This window comes from Nelumbo nucifera, chromosome 5, assembly GCF_055504915.1.
Source record: "Nelumbo nucifera cultivar China Antique chromosome 5, China Antique-T2T, whole genome shotgun sequence".
Classification (NCBI taxonomy): Eukaryota; Viridiplantae; Streptophyta; class Magnoliopsida; order Proteales; family Nelumbonaceae; genus Nelumbo; species Nelumbo nucifera.
In genome coordinates this window covers 44395738-44415706 of record NC_142653.1, presented here as the reverse complement: position 1 = coordinate 44415706, position 19969 = coordinate 44395738, and the positions used below count along the sequence as shown (strand labels likewise).

At 39.6% G+C, this 19969-nt stretch overlaps 2 protein-coding genes across 3 annotated transcripts in view; one reads left to right on the top strand and one right to left on the bottom strand.

Moving 5' to 3' along the window:
• Window positions 1-3225: 3225 nt before the first annotated feature.
• Window positions 3226-6749, bottom strand: LOC104608497 (cytochrome P450 71A9-like). Its single transcript, XM_010274512.3, has 2 exons — window positions 5794-6749; window positions 3226-4023 (listed from the first exon to the last, which is right to left on the bottom strand). The coding sequence occupies exons 1-2, from the start codon at window positions 6730-6732 to the stop codon at window positions 3394-3396; spliced, it is 1569 nt and encodes a 522-aa protein (XP_010272814.1). The 5' UTR covers window positions 6733-6749; the 3' UTR covers window positions 3226-3393.
• Window positions 6750-13853: 7104 nt separating this feature from the next.
• Window positions 13854-19969, top strand: part of LOC104608496 (uncharacterized) — a 29263-nt gene continuing 23147 nt past the window's right edge. The window contains exon 1 of one of the 2 annotated variants that reach the window (XM_088887380.1): window positions 13854-14810. The gene's annotated coding sequence lies outside the window, so the exon portion shown is untranslated. Of the gene's footprint in view, window positions 14811-14861; window positions 19967-19969 lie in introns of those variants that run through there. The other variant, XM_010274511.3, reaches the window with a different exon arrangement.

The following is a 19969-nucleotide window of genomic DNA, read 5'->3' as shown; positions in this document are numbered from 1 at the left end:
TCCTTTTTCTGAAAAAAAAAGAAAATGAAAACGTTCATGCATAAATTAGTAGTTTTTTCATCTCATAAGTATAATCTTATCTTATATATCTATATTAAATCAAAAGGGTTCTCTCCGCGCTAAATGGAATCTACTCATGCGAATAGATCAATGATAGCACGAGGGAAAAACTCAAGCGTGTGTGTTTCACTATTTTCATTACATGTGTGACATGCATCTCACTACTCCTCTCTCTTTCTCTCTCTTGCTTCGACACACTTCTTCTTTCGATCCTAGCTTCCCACATCTCACTACTTTCATTACACGTGTGACATATGTCTCACTATTCCTCTCTCTTGCTTTCTCCCTGTCTATCTTCCTGCTCTCTCTCTCTCACCACTTCCTATTCCTACTATCCTCTCTCTTCTCTGCCTTTCTTCCATCTTCCTCTCTTCCCTCGCTGTCTCTTTATCATCCTCCTCTCACTTCTTCTGAAACATCACTCTCACTTCTTCTGAAAACTCCCTTCTATCTCCCTATCTCATTCAACCTCTCTCTATCTCATGTAACAAGAGTGACTTGCTCCTTTTCATGATGCGACAACCCAATGCTAACACTTTTCCCTTTTCTTGATCTGCATCTTTTCCTTAGTGCTTTCTCATTTTGACATTGTTTGCCAGAGGTGGAGGTGCGGCGAATCACCACCTCATGAGGGGTTGTTGAGAGGAAAGGGTTTGTGAACTTCTTAGCATCATCCGTTTTTAATGCCACCAAAACATGTCAATAGTTCAACACTAAAAATGCAGGTAACATCTCCCTTCGTCTCTCTTTCTCTCTAACCCTAACGAGTTGGTCTCTATTTGTCTGTGTTTCTGTAGGTACCGGTTTCTATTTCTCGGTAAAGGGGGGTTTTTGTAAGTCAAAACTATCTATTTTCTCCCAATTTTGGGTTTACAGTTTGTGTTTGCCTGTTTTGGTGACCAGCCAAGTCTTTGTTTGCTGGTATTGATGGTTCGTGTTTTCTAGTTTTGATTAGGTGAATCTCATTGGTATTCTAAGTTTCATGTCAAGGATATGTCGTCACACTCGAACCTCATTGCTATGGTTCAGACAATTGTGGGTCATCACCGTTTAGAACATGGAAAATAGGCATTTATCTATAGTCTTATGGGCTGGCTGCATTTGCAACAGCTCAATTCACCAATAAATCATGAGGTTTGAGTTTGAGCTCAAGTTCAATTCAAGTTAAGGACCTTGAACTCGAATTTGATTCAAGTATAAAAACTCCTACGTTCAAGCTGGATTCAATTCGAGCTCAACTAAAAATCGAATTTCCTATAAAATTTTATAAATATAAAAAATAAAAATTACACATATAGAAATAAAAAAAAAAAGTCACTGAACACCCCTTTTACAGATTTATTTAAACCTATCCTATAGTTTGAATTTACCAAACCACCCAATATAAAAAAACCGTGGTGTGTTTATTTTCAAGAGATAATGCAAGCAAAATCAATAGAAGAGAGCGAATGATACAGTGGTACGGTGGGATTGTTGTCACCCAATATGAAGCCAAGATCGTTGGTCTAGAGACTGGAGAGATATTGGAAGTGAATCTAGAGGAATGAACTTTGGCTTCATGGTCCCAACGTCATGAAGACTAAAACTGAAATTCGAATTGAATTACACCTTAATTATGTGTTTATCACAAACAGAGTCCAGTACGTATCTGATAATGTCCCTAGGTTAGCTGGCAATTAACAAAACTGGACTCACTCAAAGTTAGGTGAGCACATTGAGGAGGTATTCTACAACGTGAATTGTTTTTCTTGTTGTGGGCTCTGAAAACAAATCAAAATCATATTGTTTGAAAATATATTGTTTCTTAAAATTCAAAAACAAAAAACATATTCTTGATTGTATATTTTTTGTTTTCAAAATTGAATACAAAATGTTCTTCAATGTGGTTTCAAAAACATGTTTTCATCTGATTATTCAACATTATGTTCCATGAATCATATAATTTTTATCATTTGAAACAGAACCAACTTGTTTTTCTTTTGAAACAAAAACAGAGTTCAAGAACATGTTTTTGTTTTTGTATTGATGTGATAAATCCAAAAACAAATGAAAACAAAAACATTTATTGAAAACTCCTTGAGTGAACACAATAATTGAGTGAAAAGGCACTATATTATATTGTTTCATCATTCATAATTTCATATTTTACCACGTCAGAACTAGCCCATACAGGATATGAAGTAGGCCCTTAAACAGAAGAGCCGATTATACATTGTGATTTGGAGGATTTTTGGCTGTGGTCCAGGCTCAAGCCTGGTGTTAATGGTTTGGTTGTTGTAACTTCACATCTTTTTGGTAATGGAATATTGGAATTGACTTCTATTTTAATTTCATTAAGATACAGAAGATGTGAGTAAGGTCAAGGGTTGGTCTAGGGTTAAGGTCAAGGGTGAGGTTTTGACACATTGGGTTGGGCTAGGGTTGATTAACTGAGACAGCCCAGCCCGAGTTGCACTAATTTCATTTGTACATCAAAAAATAAAGGGTATATTGCGGAAACCTCCCCTAATGACTGTTTCTGACACCTCCCTTGAAATCTGATAATTGCAGTCACTTCTTCTCAAGCTTTTGACACAGTTGCAAGTAGATCTCTCTTTTGTTAGAATCTGCTGATAAAAGGCATAAAAATGTTTAAAATATCCATGCAATTACCATTGAGACTGGTTTTTACAGAAAAGGCAATACGAACTTTATAAACCATGAATCAGTTTCAGAAAACATATTGGAAAGGTTTGGGCTAGCAATTAGAATGAAGAGAAAGTTTGGTCAAAAGTAACTGCATGGGTGTTCTGAACATTTTCATTCCTCTTTTTTAGAAGATTTTAACAAAGGGGTCTACTTGCAACTATATCAGAAAGTTCAGGGGAGATTTCAACAACAACCAGAAACTCTAGGGGAGGTTTCAGTAATTTACCCAAAAATAAATGTGGAGACTGATTTTTTGTCTTTTTTTTCATTTGGTAATAGAAAGTAAAGAAGTGCATAAAAAATGACTATAAACACTAAAATAGCTGAATTTCAGGAAGCTTCCACATGATAAATAGCCTTTATATCCACTTTTCGAAACTGAATAGACCAAGATGCTTCCCAAATAGTTTTCATCTTTAAAGACAAGATACCAAAAGGTCAGTATGTCCTTTGGTCATTTAGGCTGTCACAAAGATCTTCCTAAAATGACTTAGAAGCTTTTGAAACCTTTTACATTGAAACAAACTCAAGATTTACTATTCTTTCTTTTTACAAGCTAACAACTTAAAAAGAAAGACAATTACAACAACAAAGAACAACAAAACGACGACTGTTTTCAGTATGTAACAATAACAACAACAACAATCACAACAAACTGGTGCAATGCTCTGTATAGTTACTTGCCAAAAGGCAAAGCGCATTTTTCTTGTGCACCGTAAGACCGGATAACTCCTCCATGTCAATGTCTGCCGTCTTAATCCCAGGAGGAAGTTCCCAATCAAATGAGTACAAAAGATTTGCAAGCACAAGCTCCACAATTACCATTCCAAAATTTATCCCTGGGCAAATCCTTCTACCAGACCCAAATGGTATATACTCAAAACATTGTCCTTTAAAATCAATGGAGCTATTGATGAACCTTTCTGGTCTGAACTCTTCTGGGTTCTCCCAAAATTCAGGATCTCTTCCAATAGTCCACGCATTGACTAGGATCTGAGTTTTTGGATGAATTTTGTATCCGTCCAAGTTACATTGTTTTCTAGATTCTCGTGGAACCAATAACGGGGCTGCAGGTTGCAATCTCAATGTCTCTTTCACTACACACTTCAGATAATGGAGTTGGTGAAGATCGTATTCACTTATATTTTGCTTGTTTCTTATAAGATTCCTAACTTCTTCCTGTGCTTTCTCCATCACTCTTGGATGTTTGGCTAGAAATGTCATTGCCCAGACCAAGGTTGCAGTAGTTGTATCCGTTCCAGCAAGCAGAATATCCTACAGAAAGTAGAAAACACATTTATAGCATTAATTGGTCTAGACTGGCCTAAGTTAAGGTGTTTTCCTGTTAGGGAAAAGGAGATGAGAATATCAGGGTACAATTTGGAGTACTTAGGTTGTATTTGGTTTGAAGGAAAAAGTAGGGAAAAGAAGGGAAAGATCGGAAAACCTTTACAAACCTTGTATAGATTTTTCTACATTTCCCTTCCTTTCCCTACCTTTTCCTTCAAACCAAACATAGCCTTAATGTAAGTGATTGAAACTAATTTGGGAGATATGTTTGAGAAAGCTGGTTTCACTGTTTTCCAAGGTCTCTAAAATATTAAACTGTAACTATAATATTGGGTACTGGTTTTAGGCATGTTTTGGCTCCCAAAAACAGAATTCTGTTTCTCAAAGAACCATTGAACCTAAAACCTTAAGCTGTTAGGTGAGGACCTTGAATAGTTTTTTATACTCTAACATGCCCCTTCATAAGAAAGCTTATCGTGCTTGAAGTGTGGACAAGCACAGGCCAATTCATACATTGTGCTGAAATTTAATTAAGGGGTCCTATCAGATAAAGGCAACTTTTTGCCTTTAATATCAAAAAGAAACAATATTTTTATATAATAATTAAAATAGGGTAAATTTTTTAGAAAATTATCAAGAAAGGGCACTACTCGTCTTCCTCCTCTGCCTCTATATTCGTAGGAGGTTAATGTTGCCAGCAACAACTATGCCCGTTGACGAGACAATGGAAACCCGAAACAGCAGTAGACAATGGAAACCCAAAACAGCATGGCCCATCCTGCACGAGGCGGTGGTGGATCCAAAAGAGGAGCCGTTCGTGAAGGCGAACAATGAGTAGGCATACTTGTACTACGGAGACAAGCCGGAGATGAACGAGCTAATGCAGAAGGCCATGTCAGGAGTATCCGTGCCATTCGTGTCGTTCATAAAGGCGATCTTTGAGGGATACAATGGGTTCAAAGGGGTAGAGAACCGGAATGTTATGATCATTTGCATGAGAGCAGAGGAGGAACACGAACTGTAGTGCCCTTTCTTGATATTTTTTCAAAAATTTACCTTATTTTAGTTATTATATAAAAATATTACTTTTTATTGATATTAAGGGAAAAAAGTTGCCATTATCTACAAGAAACCCTTTAATTAATCATGGGGTGAGTAGGATCGAACACTAGACCAATTGACCAAATTGGCTCTGATACCACCTCAAAGAATTGTTGATCCTAAAAGCTTAACCTGTTAGGTGAAGTCCCTGAACAGGTTCTTATTTTCTAACACACCCTTTACATGAAAGCCCATTGGGCTTGAAGTGTGAACAAGCATAGGCCCACCCACAATTCCATTTAAATTTAATTAACTATACATTGGGGAAGATGAGTATAAACACTAGACCACTTGGTCAAATAGGTTCTGTTATTATAATATCCCAAAGAACCATTCAACATAAAAGCTTAAACAGTTAGATAAGGACCCTAAAGAGGTATTTATTCTAATCCACAAAACTGCAATACTTGGGATGATGTGTCTTCTAAACAAGGACCAAAAAAACCATCCTCCTGGATTAATTAGTAACAAATCAAGTGGAGGAACAATTTAAGCACCCAAAATTTAATGCATTGAACAGAATGAAATGGCCAAACAAGAGTCATGTAGCTGATCCCATATAGTTGGGACAGTAAATTCCTAATGATGATGATGATGATGAAATCAAGTGGCAAAAGACATTTAGTAAGAATTGTGAAACTATCTGCAGATTACCGTCATCACTGCCTTAATGTGATCCAGTGTAAGATCAATTTCACTTGTATGATCTTTATGCATTTGAAGCAAGAGGTCGGTGATGTCCCCTCTGTCATGCTTCAACCTCTTGGGATCCAGGTGCTCCTCGATAACTTGCCTGAAGAAAGAATCAAAGCCTTGAAAGATTCTTTCAAGCCTAGAATTGAATCCAGTGAGAGTATCCAAAATCCACCCCAGAGATGGAAAGTAGTTAGCAAAGGCAAAGCTACCCATGGAGACTTGATATTCATCAAGAAGCCCGTAAAAAGTACTTCTTTCGCACCCTTCCTCATGAAAATTCTTGCCAAAAGCAATTCCACAAATTATGTTGCTTGTGGTAGAAAACATCATTTTGCTAAGATTGACCAGCTTAGAAGAATCAGCCAGTTGGGAAATCGACTTGATCAATATGGAAACTTCATCCTCTCTTATGGACTGAAAGGATTGAACTCTCTTGATGCTGAAGAACCCAATGATGCATATCTTCCTTAACTCCCTCCAATATTCACCATAGGGTGAAAATGTCAAATCCAATCCATTGTAAGTTAACTTTTGCACGCTAACCAAGAAAGGCCTATCAGCAAACTGAAGATCATGAGTTTTCAAGACCTCCCTAGCCATTCTTGCCGAAGAAACCACCACTGTAGACACGCAACCAAGTTGCAGAGACATGAGAGGACCATACCTCCTAGAGAGTTCATGGAGGGCTCTATGAAGGGAAAATTTACCAAGCTGATGCAAGTTTCCGATTACAGGAAACCTTGGAGGGCCTGGTGGAAGAAGACCTTTTCTTGAACTTGCGCCATCTTTATTGTTCCTGCTAAGTAAAAGCAAAAGGAGGAAGGAAGTAAATACTAGAAGAAAACAAAGAAATATCAACATCGTTTGAACTGAGACTGTAGGGATCTGCCTGAGCATATAGTTACTTGATAGTGAGCAGTGCAGTGAGTATATGCAGCTTTTATGGTGGGAGAGAAACAAACACCTCCAAAGAAAAAATAAAACATCACATCAACTGGTGCTTGGTCGGTCGCACGCCGCCACATTTTATTGGAGGATGCATGCAACCGTCGCAGGAAATTTTGTCTTGCTTATGCAGCAAACCAACAATTTTAGCCACCTAATTAGTGCCCGGTTGAGAGGGTTGAAAGACACACCTCCTGGGCTTTCCAAGGTGAGTCCAACATGAACAGACTATAAGCTATGTTTGATAAAAATTTAAAGAGTACAAATCAGCTGTGATTTGTAAGGGCTATCCACTTGCAGCCTCTTTGAATGAATGAATGGCGCACTTTTAGAGCAGTCGAGCCAGTTTAGCTGAATCTTCAGTTCAGCCCTCCCAAACGGCCCTTATTGCATGCTCCCAAGAAAATTCCCTCACGGCTCTTATGCATGTGATCCTATTATTTATTGTTAATAAAAAATTTATTGGTCAAGTCACAATGCTCACTTTATTTCTACACTACATACAAATCCAAATTTTGGCATCTTATATATATATATAGAATCTTCAGTTCAGCCCTCCCAAACGGCCCTTATTGCATGCTCCCAAGAAAATTCCCTCACGGCTCTTATGCATGTGATCCTATTATTTATTGTTAATAAAAAATTTATTGGTCAAGCCACAATGCTCACTTTATTTCTACACTACATACAAATCCAAATTTTGGCATCTTATATATATATATATATATATATATATATATATATATATATATATATATATATATATATATAGGATTGGGTGTTCTCTCCATAACGTAGATTCTCAAGTGAGAACAACTACAACCCATTTCTTAAATATTATTAGATATAAACATTGTTATATATAATTAGATATATAATTATATATAATTATCTAATTATATAAATATTGTTAGATATATATAATTATTTAATTATATAAATATATAATAGTTATTATAAATATTGTTAATAACTAGATATCGAATTATTCAGTTCGAACGATCGGACCATTTGATTTGGTAACTGGACCCCTGATCGGTTCAGTCTCCGGGTTGGTTTTAAAAATCATGATGTTATGTCATTCGAGCATGTGACTCATACGACCCAAAAATAGAACCGTTCTGGCCACTGGTTTTCAGGTTGATAGTTCAACCATCTGGTTCGAATGGATGGCCCGTTCTAACAACAAAAATTAAAAATAAAAAAAATGGCCAAAAACCATCAAACGGGTCAATGGATCGTTGGCCGATTCAACGATTTTTGGCTAGGGGCCGAGATTAGGGTAAAACGGAACTGGTTGTCTGGACGGTTTCCAATTAAAAATATAAAAAAATGGATGACCCATTCTGACAACAAAAATTACAAGCAAAAAATTGAGTGTGTGAGGTCCATTAAGCAGTAACATACACGTTATGTCATTCGAGCATGTGACTCATACGACCTGAAAATGGAACCATTCTGGTCACCGGTTTTTGGGTCGACGGTTCGACTGTTCAGTTCGAACGGATGGCCCTTTCTGACAACAAAAATAAATAAATAAATTACCAAAAACCATTGAACATGTCAATGGTTCGATTGACCGGGTCAATGGGTCGTTGACCGATTCAACAATTTTTTTCCAGGGACCGAGATTAGGATAAAAGGTTACTTGGATGGTTCCCAATTAAAAAAATAAAAAAAATAGCCAAAAACCATTGAACGGGTCAACGGGGTGATGGTTTGACCACTCGAGTCAGTGGATCATTGACCGATTCAACGGTTTTTGGCCAGGGACCAGGTCAACAAGTCAACGGGTCGACAATTCCATTCCCCTGCAAAGTAGGGTCCCTCCACTAGTATATATCTATTAAAGGGATAGGGGTGGTCTCCCCTTTCGCCAAATGGCGGCCCTTTAATATATATATATATATATATATATATATATATATATATATTTGCCACCGAATTCGGGTTAACGGTTCAACCGTCTGGTTCAAACGAATGGCTCATTCTAACAACAAAATTTACAAGCAAAAAATTATAGAATCATTCTGGCCATCAGTTTTTGGGTCGACGGTTCGACCGGACGACCCATTTTAACAACAAAAATTACAAGAAAAAATTGAGTGTGTGAGGTCTATTAAGCAATATCGTTATATTATTAGATACATACAACCCATTTCTTAAATATTATTAGATATAAACATTGTTATATATAATTAGATATATAATTATATATAATTATCTAATTATATAAATATTGTTAGATATATATAATTATTTAATTATATAAATATATAATAGTTATTATAAATATTGTTAATAACTAGATATCGAATTATTCAGTTCGAACGATCGGACCATTTGATTTGGTAACTGGACCCCTGATCGGTTCAGTCTCCGGGTTGGTTTTAAAAATCATGATGTTATGTCATTCGAGCATGTGACTCATACGACCCAAAAATAGAACCGTTCTGGCCACTGGTTTTCAGGTTGATAGTTCAACCATCTGGTTCGAATGGATGGCCCGTTCTAACAACAAAAATTAAAAATAAAAAAAATGGCCAAAAACCATCAAACGGGTCAATGGATCGTTGGCCGATTCAACGATTTTTGGCTAGGGGCCGAGATTAGGGTAAAACGGAACTGGTTGTCTGGACGGTTTCCAATTAAAAATATAAAAAAATGGATGACCCATTCTGACAACAAAAATTACAAGCAAAAAATTGAGTGTGTGAGGTCCATTAAGCAGTAACATACACGTTATGTCATTCGAGCATGTGACTCATACGACCTGAAAATGGAACCATTCTGGTCACCGGTTTTTGGGTCGACGGTTCGACTGTTCAGTTCGAACGGATGGCCCTTTCTGACAACAAAAATAAATAAATAAATTACCAAAAACCATTGAACATGTCAATGGTTCGATTGACCGGGTCAATGGGTCGTTGACCGATTCAACAATTTTTTTCCAGGGACCGAGATTAGGATAAAAGGTTACTTGGATGGTTCCCAATTAAAAAAATAAAAAAAATAGCCAAAAACCATTGAACGGGTCAACGGGGTGATGGTTTGACCACTCGAGTCAGTGGATCATTGACCGATTCAACGGTTTTTGGCCAGGGACCAGGTCAACAAGTCAACGGGTCGACAATTCCATTCCCCTGCAAAGTAGGGTCCCTCCACTAGTATATATCTATTAAAGGGATAGGGGTGGTCTCCCCTTTCGCCAAATGGCGGCCCTTTAATATATATATATATATATATATATATATATATATATATATTTGCCACCGAATTCGGGTTAACGGTTCAACCGTCTGGTTCAAACGAATGGCTCATTCTAACAACAAAATTTACAAGCAAAAAATTATAGAATCATTCTGGCCATCAGTTTTTGGGTCGACGGTTCGACCGGACGACCCATTTTAACAACAAAAATTACAAGAAAAAATTGAGTGTGTGAGGTCTATTAAGCAATATCGTATGTATTGTGTCATTCGAGTGTGTGTGACTCATATGACCCAAAAACGGAACCATTCTAGCCATCGGTTTTTGAGTCGATGGTTCGACCGTCCAGTACGAACGGATGGACGACCCATTATGACAACAAAAATTAAAAAAATAAAATAAAATAAATGGCCAAAAACCATTGAATGGGTTGATGGTTCGACTACTCAACTCAATGAGTCATTGACCGATTCAATAGTTTTTTGCCAGGAACCGATATTGGGGTAAAACGGTTCCCAATTAAAAAAATAAAAAAAAATGGTCAAAAACCATTGAGCAGGTCAATGGGTTGACAGTTCAACCGCCCGGGTCAATGGGTCATTGATCGATTCAACGGTTTTTGGCCAGGGACCAGAATTGGGGTAAAACGGGACTGGTTGCCTAGACGGTTCCCAGGCCAAAATGTCCGTCCATCTGGGTCAATGGCGATTTGAAAACCATGATTTTTTGTGCTTTTGGATTTTCACTATTCAAAGTTTTCTTATACTGTTGGCTTTATTTGAGCGTGTGCAATATGTTCCTTTTTTTTCATTTTTTGCTTTTATTTTTTGTGTTCGGTCTTCTTCTTCAAGATCCTCCAAAATGGTCTAGGGTTTATCACAATTTTATTTCTTCCCTTTTGTTTTTTCTTTGGGTTTTCTTGTGCGATGTTTTTTTTATTTTCTTATAAGACAATATGCTTTGTCTCTTTCTTTTATTGCATGTATGTTTTGCTTCGTCTCAAAGCAGAACTTTAGACTCGATTCTCTGATTTTTTTTTTCCTTGGTTTTTCCAGTTTGGTGGATTTACCACCATTTATCTTTCAAGGTTTTGGAATCCCTTGCAATGTCCAGCCTTCCCATGACTATGACTACAAAGTTATTTCGTCTAATTATTGACATCTAGAAAAAATGACCCGGAAACATAACTGTTCTGGCCACCGGTTTCCAGGTTGATAGTTTGACCGTCTGATTCGAATGGATGGCCCATTCTAACAACAAAAGTTAAAAAATAAAAAATGGCCAAAACCGTTGAACAGGTTGATCGCCTGGTCAACGAGTCGTTGACTGATTCAACGACTTTTTACCAAGGACTAGGTTTGGGGTAAAACAGAACTGGTTGCCTAAACAGTTCTTGGGCCAAATGGTCCTACTGTTCGGGTCAACTAGGAGTTCTCAATGTGAAATAATGGATAGCTATGAAGTAAAACTTAGAACTATCAATGTATGATTGTATTCCTTTATATGAAATGCTTTGCTGAAACAATATTTAACAAATAAGCACATGATGATCTCTTTTAAGTCTTTATATGATTTTCAAGACTTGGGTAAAAAACCATTGTCATTTTTAATATAGCAAATAGCAATGTTGCAATTCTAGCCCCTACGAAGCAGGGGCCCTCTGCTAGTTTTAATTACTATGAATTAGTATAAAAAGGTAAAGATACTAAATTGTAAAATTAAAATGCCAAGGATAGATAAGATATTAAATTATTAACATATATCATTATGATTAAATTTTCATGACCTACGAATAAACAAGATAAATATTGACATTATATAGTATACATATAGATTCTTTATTATTATTATTATTATTATTATTATTATTATTATTATTGTTGCTGTTGTTGTTGTTATTTATTATTATTATTATTTTTTTATTGTTGTTGTTGTTGTTGTTATTATTATTATTATTTTTTTTTTTATTGTTGTTGTTGTTGTTATTATTATTATTATTATTATTATTATTATTATTATTATTATTATTATTATTATTGATGGTGTGTAATCTGGTAGCTCCCTACTCGAGGACAGCTCGGATGCCAGATTAGGTAGGTCGCCTTGTTGAGCTACAAGAAAAGTTGATTAGAGTGTCCATTGTCTAGGTTGCTAGACCCGGGGTGGGAACTCCAATGCTTAAGTTAGCGAACTGATAATTGTTTGCAAAAAAGCAAAAAAGATAGAACACTTTGAGAGCTAAACCGCAAGTACCTTTCTAGTGAATGGGGATGTTTTTATATAGACTAGCTACCATGAGGCCCACGAAGCGCGTCCAAGATCTCTGGCTTGTTTGTTTGAAGGTGTTTTCACACCCAAAGATGGACTTTACGTAAGTGGGTAATGTCTATCTAGTCGTGTTCGATGTGGGCAGGGTGATAACTTGCTCTTTCAACGTGGTATTATGATCCCGAGTAAGTCAGAGATGATAACCTACTCGTGGAGGAGATCGCTCAACGCATTAGGCAGGTTGCTAGTTGAACTCAAGTCAAGTCAAGTCAAAGGAAGTAGGTCGCCTCTCATGCCGACCTAATGTCTTGCTCGACCTATTCGTAGTTTAGTTTACCGAGGTCGTCAAGGTGGGCACGAGGTGTCTAAGGCACTTTTAAGGCTTAGTTACATGGTGCTGAGATATCGTATGACTGTTTTCAGGTGCCACGTGTCATCATGTCACTAGATAAACAAATCGCACTTCATCAATTGCCCCCCACTCCCAAGTCGGTGTCAGTTTGGTGAAAGGAGTAGCTTGTAGTCAATCTTCAACCTACAATGATTCGTTCGGTCGATTCATAGATCGCCCAGCTTGTTCACCCAACTCGACTTGAGGGTGGGCTAACGCGCTGTTAACACCCGATTTTTACTTGGTTCGTCGCCTGAGCCACCAATTCACCCCAAACACCCGATCAGACCCTTCTTACCTCTCCAAAACACCCAAAAACCTAGAAAACCCAAATTTCATCCCGATAGCCCTTAAATCCATTGTTAAACCTACCCGATACCTATCTGATGGCCCCGATTGACCCTCATTTACACATCAACCATTAGATCAGACACAACCATCAGACCCAGGACATCCCAAAACACTTACCCATGAAATTTGAACTCAAGATTCCCCCGTTTACTTCCTCATCAAATGAAGATTCCATTTCGACAATCCCCGCACCCACAACCCATATCCTCTTGATCCGAATATATCTAAACCAATCAAAATTTTCCAATCACCCCAAAATACCCAAAAACCCCTACATATGAAATCTCAGCCCAAAATACCTCCATTTACCCTTAATCATACCAAGATTCTATTTCAATGTTCCAAATTGACCGAATTACAAATCTACCCGATCCAGGCCCTGTTGACTCAATCTGATTTTACCAATCATCTCAGACTACCCAGAAACCCTAGCCTGAGAAGTTTCTCCCAAAACTGCCTTTATTTTCCCCTTCGTTACATAAAGATTTCATTTCGAGCCCCCAAATTAACAAATCCTTTCCAGATCTACCCAATTCAGGCCCAGTCAAGCCAATATGACCCCACCAATCAACCCAGTTTGCCTCTTCATCCAAAAAGATTATGTTTCAGCCAATTTCACTAACCCTCACGCATTAAAACCCTTCTCAACCATCAGACCCATCTCAACCCTCCATTTTCTGACCAAAAAATCCCCACCATTGAACCAAAAACCCGGCCTAACCCTTTTAGACCCAGTTTGACCCAACTTTTTCAAAAGTACCAAAACACCCTTGGATTTCCCTTAATTTACAAAACTGCCCTTATCCCTAATATAAATTTTAACCTATCTTTCTCATTAAGGAAAATCCACTGTTCACTCTCCCTGACCCTTCGACACACAGCAGCGGAGCTACGGAAATCTCTCTCCATCGATCCCTCTCTCTTGCCCTCTCCTAGTTTTCTTCTTCTCCTTCTCCTCCTCCTCTTCCTTCTTCTTTTTCCATTTTCATCCGGTTCCCTCTTCTCTCCCCTGTTCGAACAAAACCAGTGAGCAGGGAGCGGCGATGATCTCCCCCCAAACCTCCGGTCCCTCTCTCTTCTCCCCATCTATCCTCCTCCTCCTCCTCCTTCTTCTTCTTCTTCTTCTTCTTCTTCCCTTTCTCTGTGCGATTTCCAACGCTGCAACTAGCAGCCATTTCCTCTCCTCTCCTACCTCTCACCGCCGATCTCTCTTCCTTCTTTTTATTCTTCTCTTCCCTCTATTTTCACTTTTTCCAGTTTCGTCACTGCCCCTGCAAGCAGATCTCATCCTTATACAAACCGGAAGCGGCGGCGACCCACCACCGGCCTCTCTCTGTTCTCTTCCTTGTGTGAATTAAAATCTGTATAGCAGTAGCAGCTGGTCATCGGTGGCATTTCCATCTTCTACCAGATTCTGCGATAGATTGACATCTCCCCTGTTCCACGAGCTCTATTTCTAGTCCAAGAAATCTCAGAAGTCTCCACTAGTCCCCACACTGGAAAAAGTTGTTCGACCTCAGTAATCTCCGATCATCACCTGCGAACACACCAAACTCATCTGAATCTCCCCTATTGCAGCGTTTAATTCCTAGTGAAATTTGATTCTATGGTCGGTGAAGAAGCCATAATCGTAGTAGATCTGCCTTCTTGTTCCCTGTTTGTAGTAGTCAGTTTTAGGCAAAAATCCCCATTTAGGTAATACCATTCTTGCTCTGTTTCCGGTCGTTTCTTTTTTTTCTTCGTTCTGTGGTATGATCGATAAATTTTTAGCAGCCGCTGGGAGGAGAATGACCGGGTTGATTCATTCCTTGTAATTCCCATACCAGCCAGGATATGCTCTTTTTTTATATATTGTTATTCTCCCGTCCATCGTACGCTTAAGAATAGGAATCTCTTTATTTTCCAGCATGCAATTATCGTATTATCTTAATGGTCTTGCTAGTTTAGGAATTAATTTTTTTAGTTCATAATGTTGTGATTATCTCATGTTGCTTCTTTTGTAATTGAGACCGGAATCAAATGGTAGTTAAATCTTGCTTCTTAAGTTCATGATATAATGTTGCTTTCTTTCTTGTTGATTTTATGATAGGGTTGGTTATTGTTGTTTAATCTTGCATCTTATGTTTATTATTGTTTTGTTTAATTAATTGCGTACTTTGTATTTGTGTTTGTTTAGATTTCCATGTGGTCCCCACCTATTGGACCTGGGAGAGGGGCGCCTAATCCCTTCCCTCTCCCATCCGAACTGGTTGGACCAATGCCTTGGGCTTTGGAGTCACTATTTAATAAAAATGATTTTAATGCCATTCCCGGAGGTCCCATCACCTCCATTTCTTAATATGATGGGTGGCGACTCAATTTCTAGCCCAAGTGGTAAGTGAGCCGTTTTCCAATGCTCACATGCGCAACAAAATTCGATTTTCAAATCGGGTGCACAAGTTAAGTGTGCAAATTTTAAAAATTGAATTCACCGGCAAGTGGTGTGACCTTCTCGACCGTCGATCTAATGTTGTGTCACCTCATCTATCAATCTTCTGCACCCAAGAATATAAATAGGGGGTCCCTATTGGGGTTCCATTCGCATTGTTTTGAGATTTCTAATGAGAGAGTGGGGCAATTGATTAGAGGAGAGTTCTGTTAGGAGATCGTTGTTAGTTCAATGAGCGAGATTTGGTTGGGCGAGGTAGATTTATATTTTTTAAAGCTGGTGAGTCTTTTTTTCCCTCTTTTAATCATGTCCTCAAGTGAGTCAAAAGGGGTCCTCTTATTCTACTCAAACCGAGGAAGGGACCTTGGCACAAGATTGACGAGATTCCCACACTAGGGCCTCAACTTCTCAGTAGGAGCTAGAGACTAGTTCCCAATTCAGTCCTAGCGAGCTAAGTGTGGAAGAAATTGTTGGCTTGGTATATGCATTTCATATCCCAAATGAGCTCAATTGTATTCAGCCTGACCCAGGCCAGTTCCCATGGAGCCACAACCGAGCCGAAGTCTGTGTCTTCAAGGAGGCATTAATCGTTGGCTTCCGATTTCCTCTACACCCATTTATTGTTGAGGTGCTCTCCCTCTACAGTATTTCTTTAGGGCAGCTCATCCAAATGCCATTCAGATCCTCGTGGGGACAATTTCATTTAGCTATCATCTTAATTTTCCTCTTGACATAGATGTCTTCTCAAGGCTATGCAGTATAAAGAAGGTTCCCAATGTGCCCTACTATTTTTACTTGTCTTTCCATCAAGGTTGTAAGCTTCTAGGGTGTTCTCCCACAAAGATTAGGGACTAGAAGGGTAGGCATTTCTTCCTTTCTCGGGAGGTTGATTGGCTTATGGGTACCGTCTGGCAATGTAGGGCGACAAGGATCTCTAAAGTTGAGTTTGATTAAGAGTTGAGTGTTGAAGTCCAATGCCTTGCACGTCAATGGTTACTAATAGATCAGTTCTTAGCTGAGCCTATGCCCGTTCAGGCTGGCCTGAGTCCCGTAGGTAGGTTAATTGAATCATCCTTTGTTTTTATATTGGAAGTTACCCTTTAGCTTGAGTAACTCTTCTTTTGTATGCCTTCTCAGGGATGACAAGCACTGCTTCTCTCCGAGCAATGGCCAAGAGGCCCTCGAAGAAGAAGATGAGGGTGGCTGAATCTTCAGTTTGCTTGTCAATGGAGGGTTCGTTGGTCGGTGCCGAGGAGAGGCCTGTCATGGGCATGCACGAGGTCGTCGATCTTGAAAGGGGTGGTGACCCCATGTCCGTAGAGCCCGCTCAGGCCACCACAAACCCAACCTCCCCATCCCCTCAGGTCACCCCAAAAGAGTGTGCTACCGGCCCTACCACTCTAACATTCCACATTTCATCCCAACATCGACATTTCAATCATTGATCGCCTCACTGATCCTCTAGTTGCAATGTGAATGGGGAGAGAAATTCTTCTCCCTGAGGATTTATAGTTCTATAGCGGGCTGGATCCTTCTGATGTTGGCACAAGGATGACTTAGTGCATCCTTCATGTATGATCTCTATTTTGATATTTGCCTTTCTTTCCTTTTGGGCCTTGTTTATTTTTCCTTTCAGGTCGCCTTGTCCTAGTAGGAGAAGTGTGAAATACAAGCGAACATAGAGAACCTGTAGGCCTAGCTGGAAGGAGCTCTCCTGAGCACTGAAGTGACTCACTGCAGTGCAAAGGAGGACCACCATTGCTTCATCGATCTTAGTATCAACATGCAGTGAGAGTTGGAATAGGCCAAAGGAACCATCGTTGCCCTGACCGACGAAGTGCAGATAAGGACCATCAGCTGGAAGAGCGGCGAACTAAATATACTGAAGATATTTGCCATGCTGAGGTAGCAGCTATCGAGTGTTTCTGCACATCGCCAAAGTATAAGCAAGAAAAGGTTGAAAATGCCCTTCCTTCCATGAAGAGGGGATTCAAGCTATGTCACTGCTACCTCAAGTCCCTGCATTCAACTTTGATTTCAGTAACTTGTCTATTAGGTCGATACCAAACGAGTTGACCGTGCAGGTCAACCAAGAGCCTCTAACTCCGGACGAGGTTGACAATGGGTTGGGTGACGAGGAGGAGTATCTGTCGATGGGGGGTTTTTGGTCATGTTCTTCAAAGATAAGATGTACCTGGAGCCTACATGCTCCCGAATGCTTCTTTAGAGCCCACGTACTCTTAATTGTTTCTTTTTAGAGCCCATGTGATCTTGAACTTTTTATTTTGGAGCTTGTGTGCTCTCACTTTTTTACTATATGCTCTACCCCATTTGTTTCTAAATGAACCGGTCTTTCCTATACACTTTGTGCCTTCTTTCATGCCCTTTATTTACTACTAGAAAATAGATTAAGTATGAAAACACGACTAAACTTGCAATTTCAGCTAAGTCAAAATGCTATCAAGCTATATACTTGAGTTGCCGAACTATCTATTCTCTTGGCTAAATCGAAATATTGTCAAGCTGTCGAGCTACTATCATTTTCCGAGTTTGACATTAGGGGCCTTAGAGCTAAAAGCAGCTTGGCTTCCCCTTATATATAACTTAGCGAAAGTGCTCATAGCGTAGATCGGCTAGACCAGGTCACCGAGGTGAGCGGTCTCATTCTTATACTTAGTGAAATTTGTAATCTTTGCGAGCGTAGCTCGAAACTTCCAAACTCTTCATAGATAATATCTCCTTAAGTTGTCGACATTCCATGCATGGGGTACCTGCCGCCCCTCTAACATTTCGAGCTCGTACATACCCTCAACAACCACTTTGAGAACTCTGTAGGGAACTTTCTAGTTCGAACCTATTTTTCCCATGCAGGGATCCGGTACCATAACCTTCCTAAGTACTAGGTCGCCAACTCAAAATTGGCGTCTCTTAACTCGAGCTTTATAATATCGAGCTACTTGTTGCTGGTATGCTGTAGTTCGAATATAGGATAAGTCATGGACTTCTTCCACCAGGTCAAGGTTAGTCCGAAGCCCGTCCTCGTTAGCCTCCTCATCATACATCTCAGATTGCAAGGTCGGCACCTCGATCTTAGTTGGAATGACAACCTCCATCCTGTATGTTAGGTTGAAAGGAGTCTCCTCGATTGTTATCTTGATAGTAGTACGATAATCCCAAAGAACACTGGGCAGCTCATCCACCTACAAACCCTTAGATCGAGAGAGCCGAGCTTTGAGTCTGTGGAGTATCGCCCTGTTAATCACTTCGGCCTCATCATTTGCTTGGGGATGGGCCACTGATGTGAAGTTTTGTTAGATTCCCATCTTGTTACACCAGTTCTAGAACTTGATGTCTTTGAACTGTTTCCCATTGTCCGAAATCAGTACTTTGGGGAGTCTGAATCTATAGACGATGTTCTACTAGAAAAAGTTCTACACGTTTTGAGTTGTGATGGATACTTGTGGCTTAACTTCCACCAACTTTGTAAAGTAGTCGACCACGATTATCAAGAACCTCCTCTACCCAGTCATAGGTGGAAAGGGATCAAGGATATCTATCCCCCACTCTGCAAATGGCCACAGGCTAGTAAGGTACCTTAGGTTGACAGTGGGTTGGTGTGGTATGTTGGCATGCTGCTAGCACTTGTCACACTTCCGAACTAATCCTAGTACGTCTGCCTTCATCGTGGGCCAGTAATAGCCTTGTTGTAGCACCTTTTGGGCGAGCGCTCTACCCCCAAGTGTCATTCGTAGAGATCCTCGTGGGTCTCGTGTAGCACCTAGTTTGCCTCAGTTGGGTGCAAGCAGCGCAGGCAGGGGAGGGTGAATGACCTGCAACACAGTTGCTTGCCTATGATTACATAGCGAGCTAATTGCCGTTCTACCATCCGAGCTAATTGCTGCTCTACCATACGAGATGCATTATGCTCACTAGTACCAAAGATGGTATTGGATCTGAGCTCGAGCTAGAATGGGGTCAAAGACTCCGATTTGAGGTTGAGGGGCAGGACCTCGCACACGAGAACGCACCACCGTATGTGATTGGACATGTGGCAATTGTACATTGTGTGGGACAAGAGGTGGTGGGGCGAAGTGCGAACAGGACTATGAGGGGGTTGTAATTCAGATTTGTGAGGTGAATTACAGTCCTTTTATCCTTTGTAGTTTTGCATTGGGAATATCTTTCAATAAAACAAAGCACATAAGTATAAAGATATTCTTAACGTAAGACAGTAAAATCTGCCCGAATGGGCTTTTGCCCTAAGTGGAGCCAAACTCGAGAAGCGGAGAAGAGGAATTTACATTTCATCATCGGGAGATGTTTCCAATACACAGTGGGAACACGGCGGAAATGTGGTGTGGGGCGGATATGCGAATTCCTCGTAACGCCTCCCTATTAACCGCATCCGGCCCGTAAATTTGGCATCAATCCACGGGCGGGGTTCACTGAACTATAAAGCCCCAAATTAAAGTATGGGCACAGATTTGCCCTGATAGAAGACGATCTCCCAATTCTCCCTATAACTTGGAAATCAACCGGTC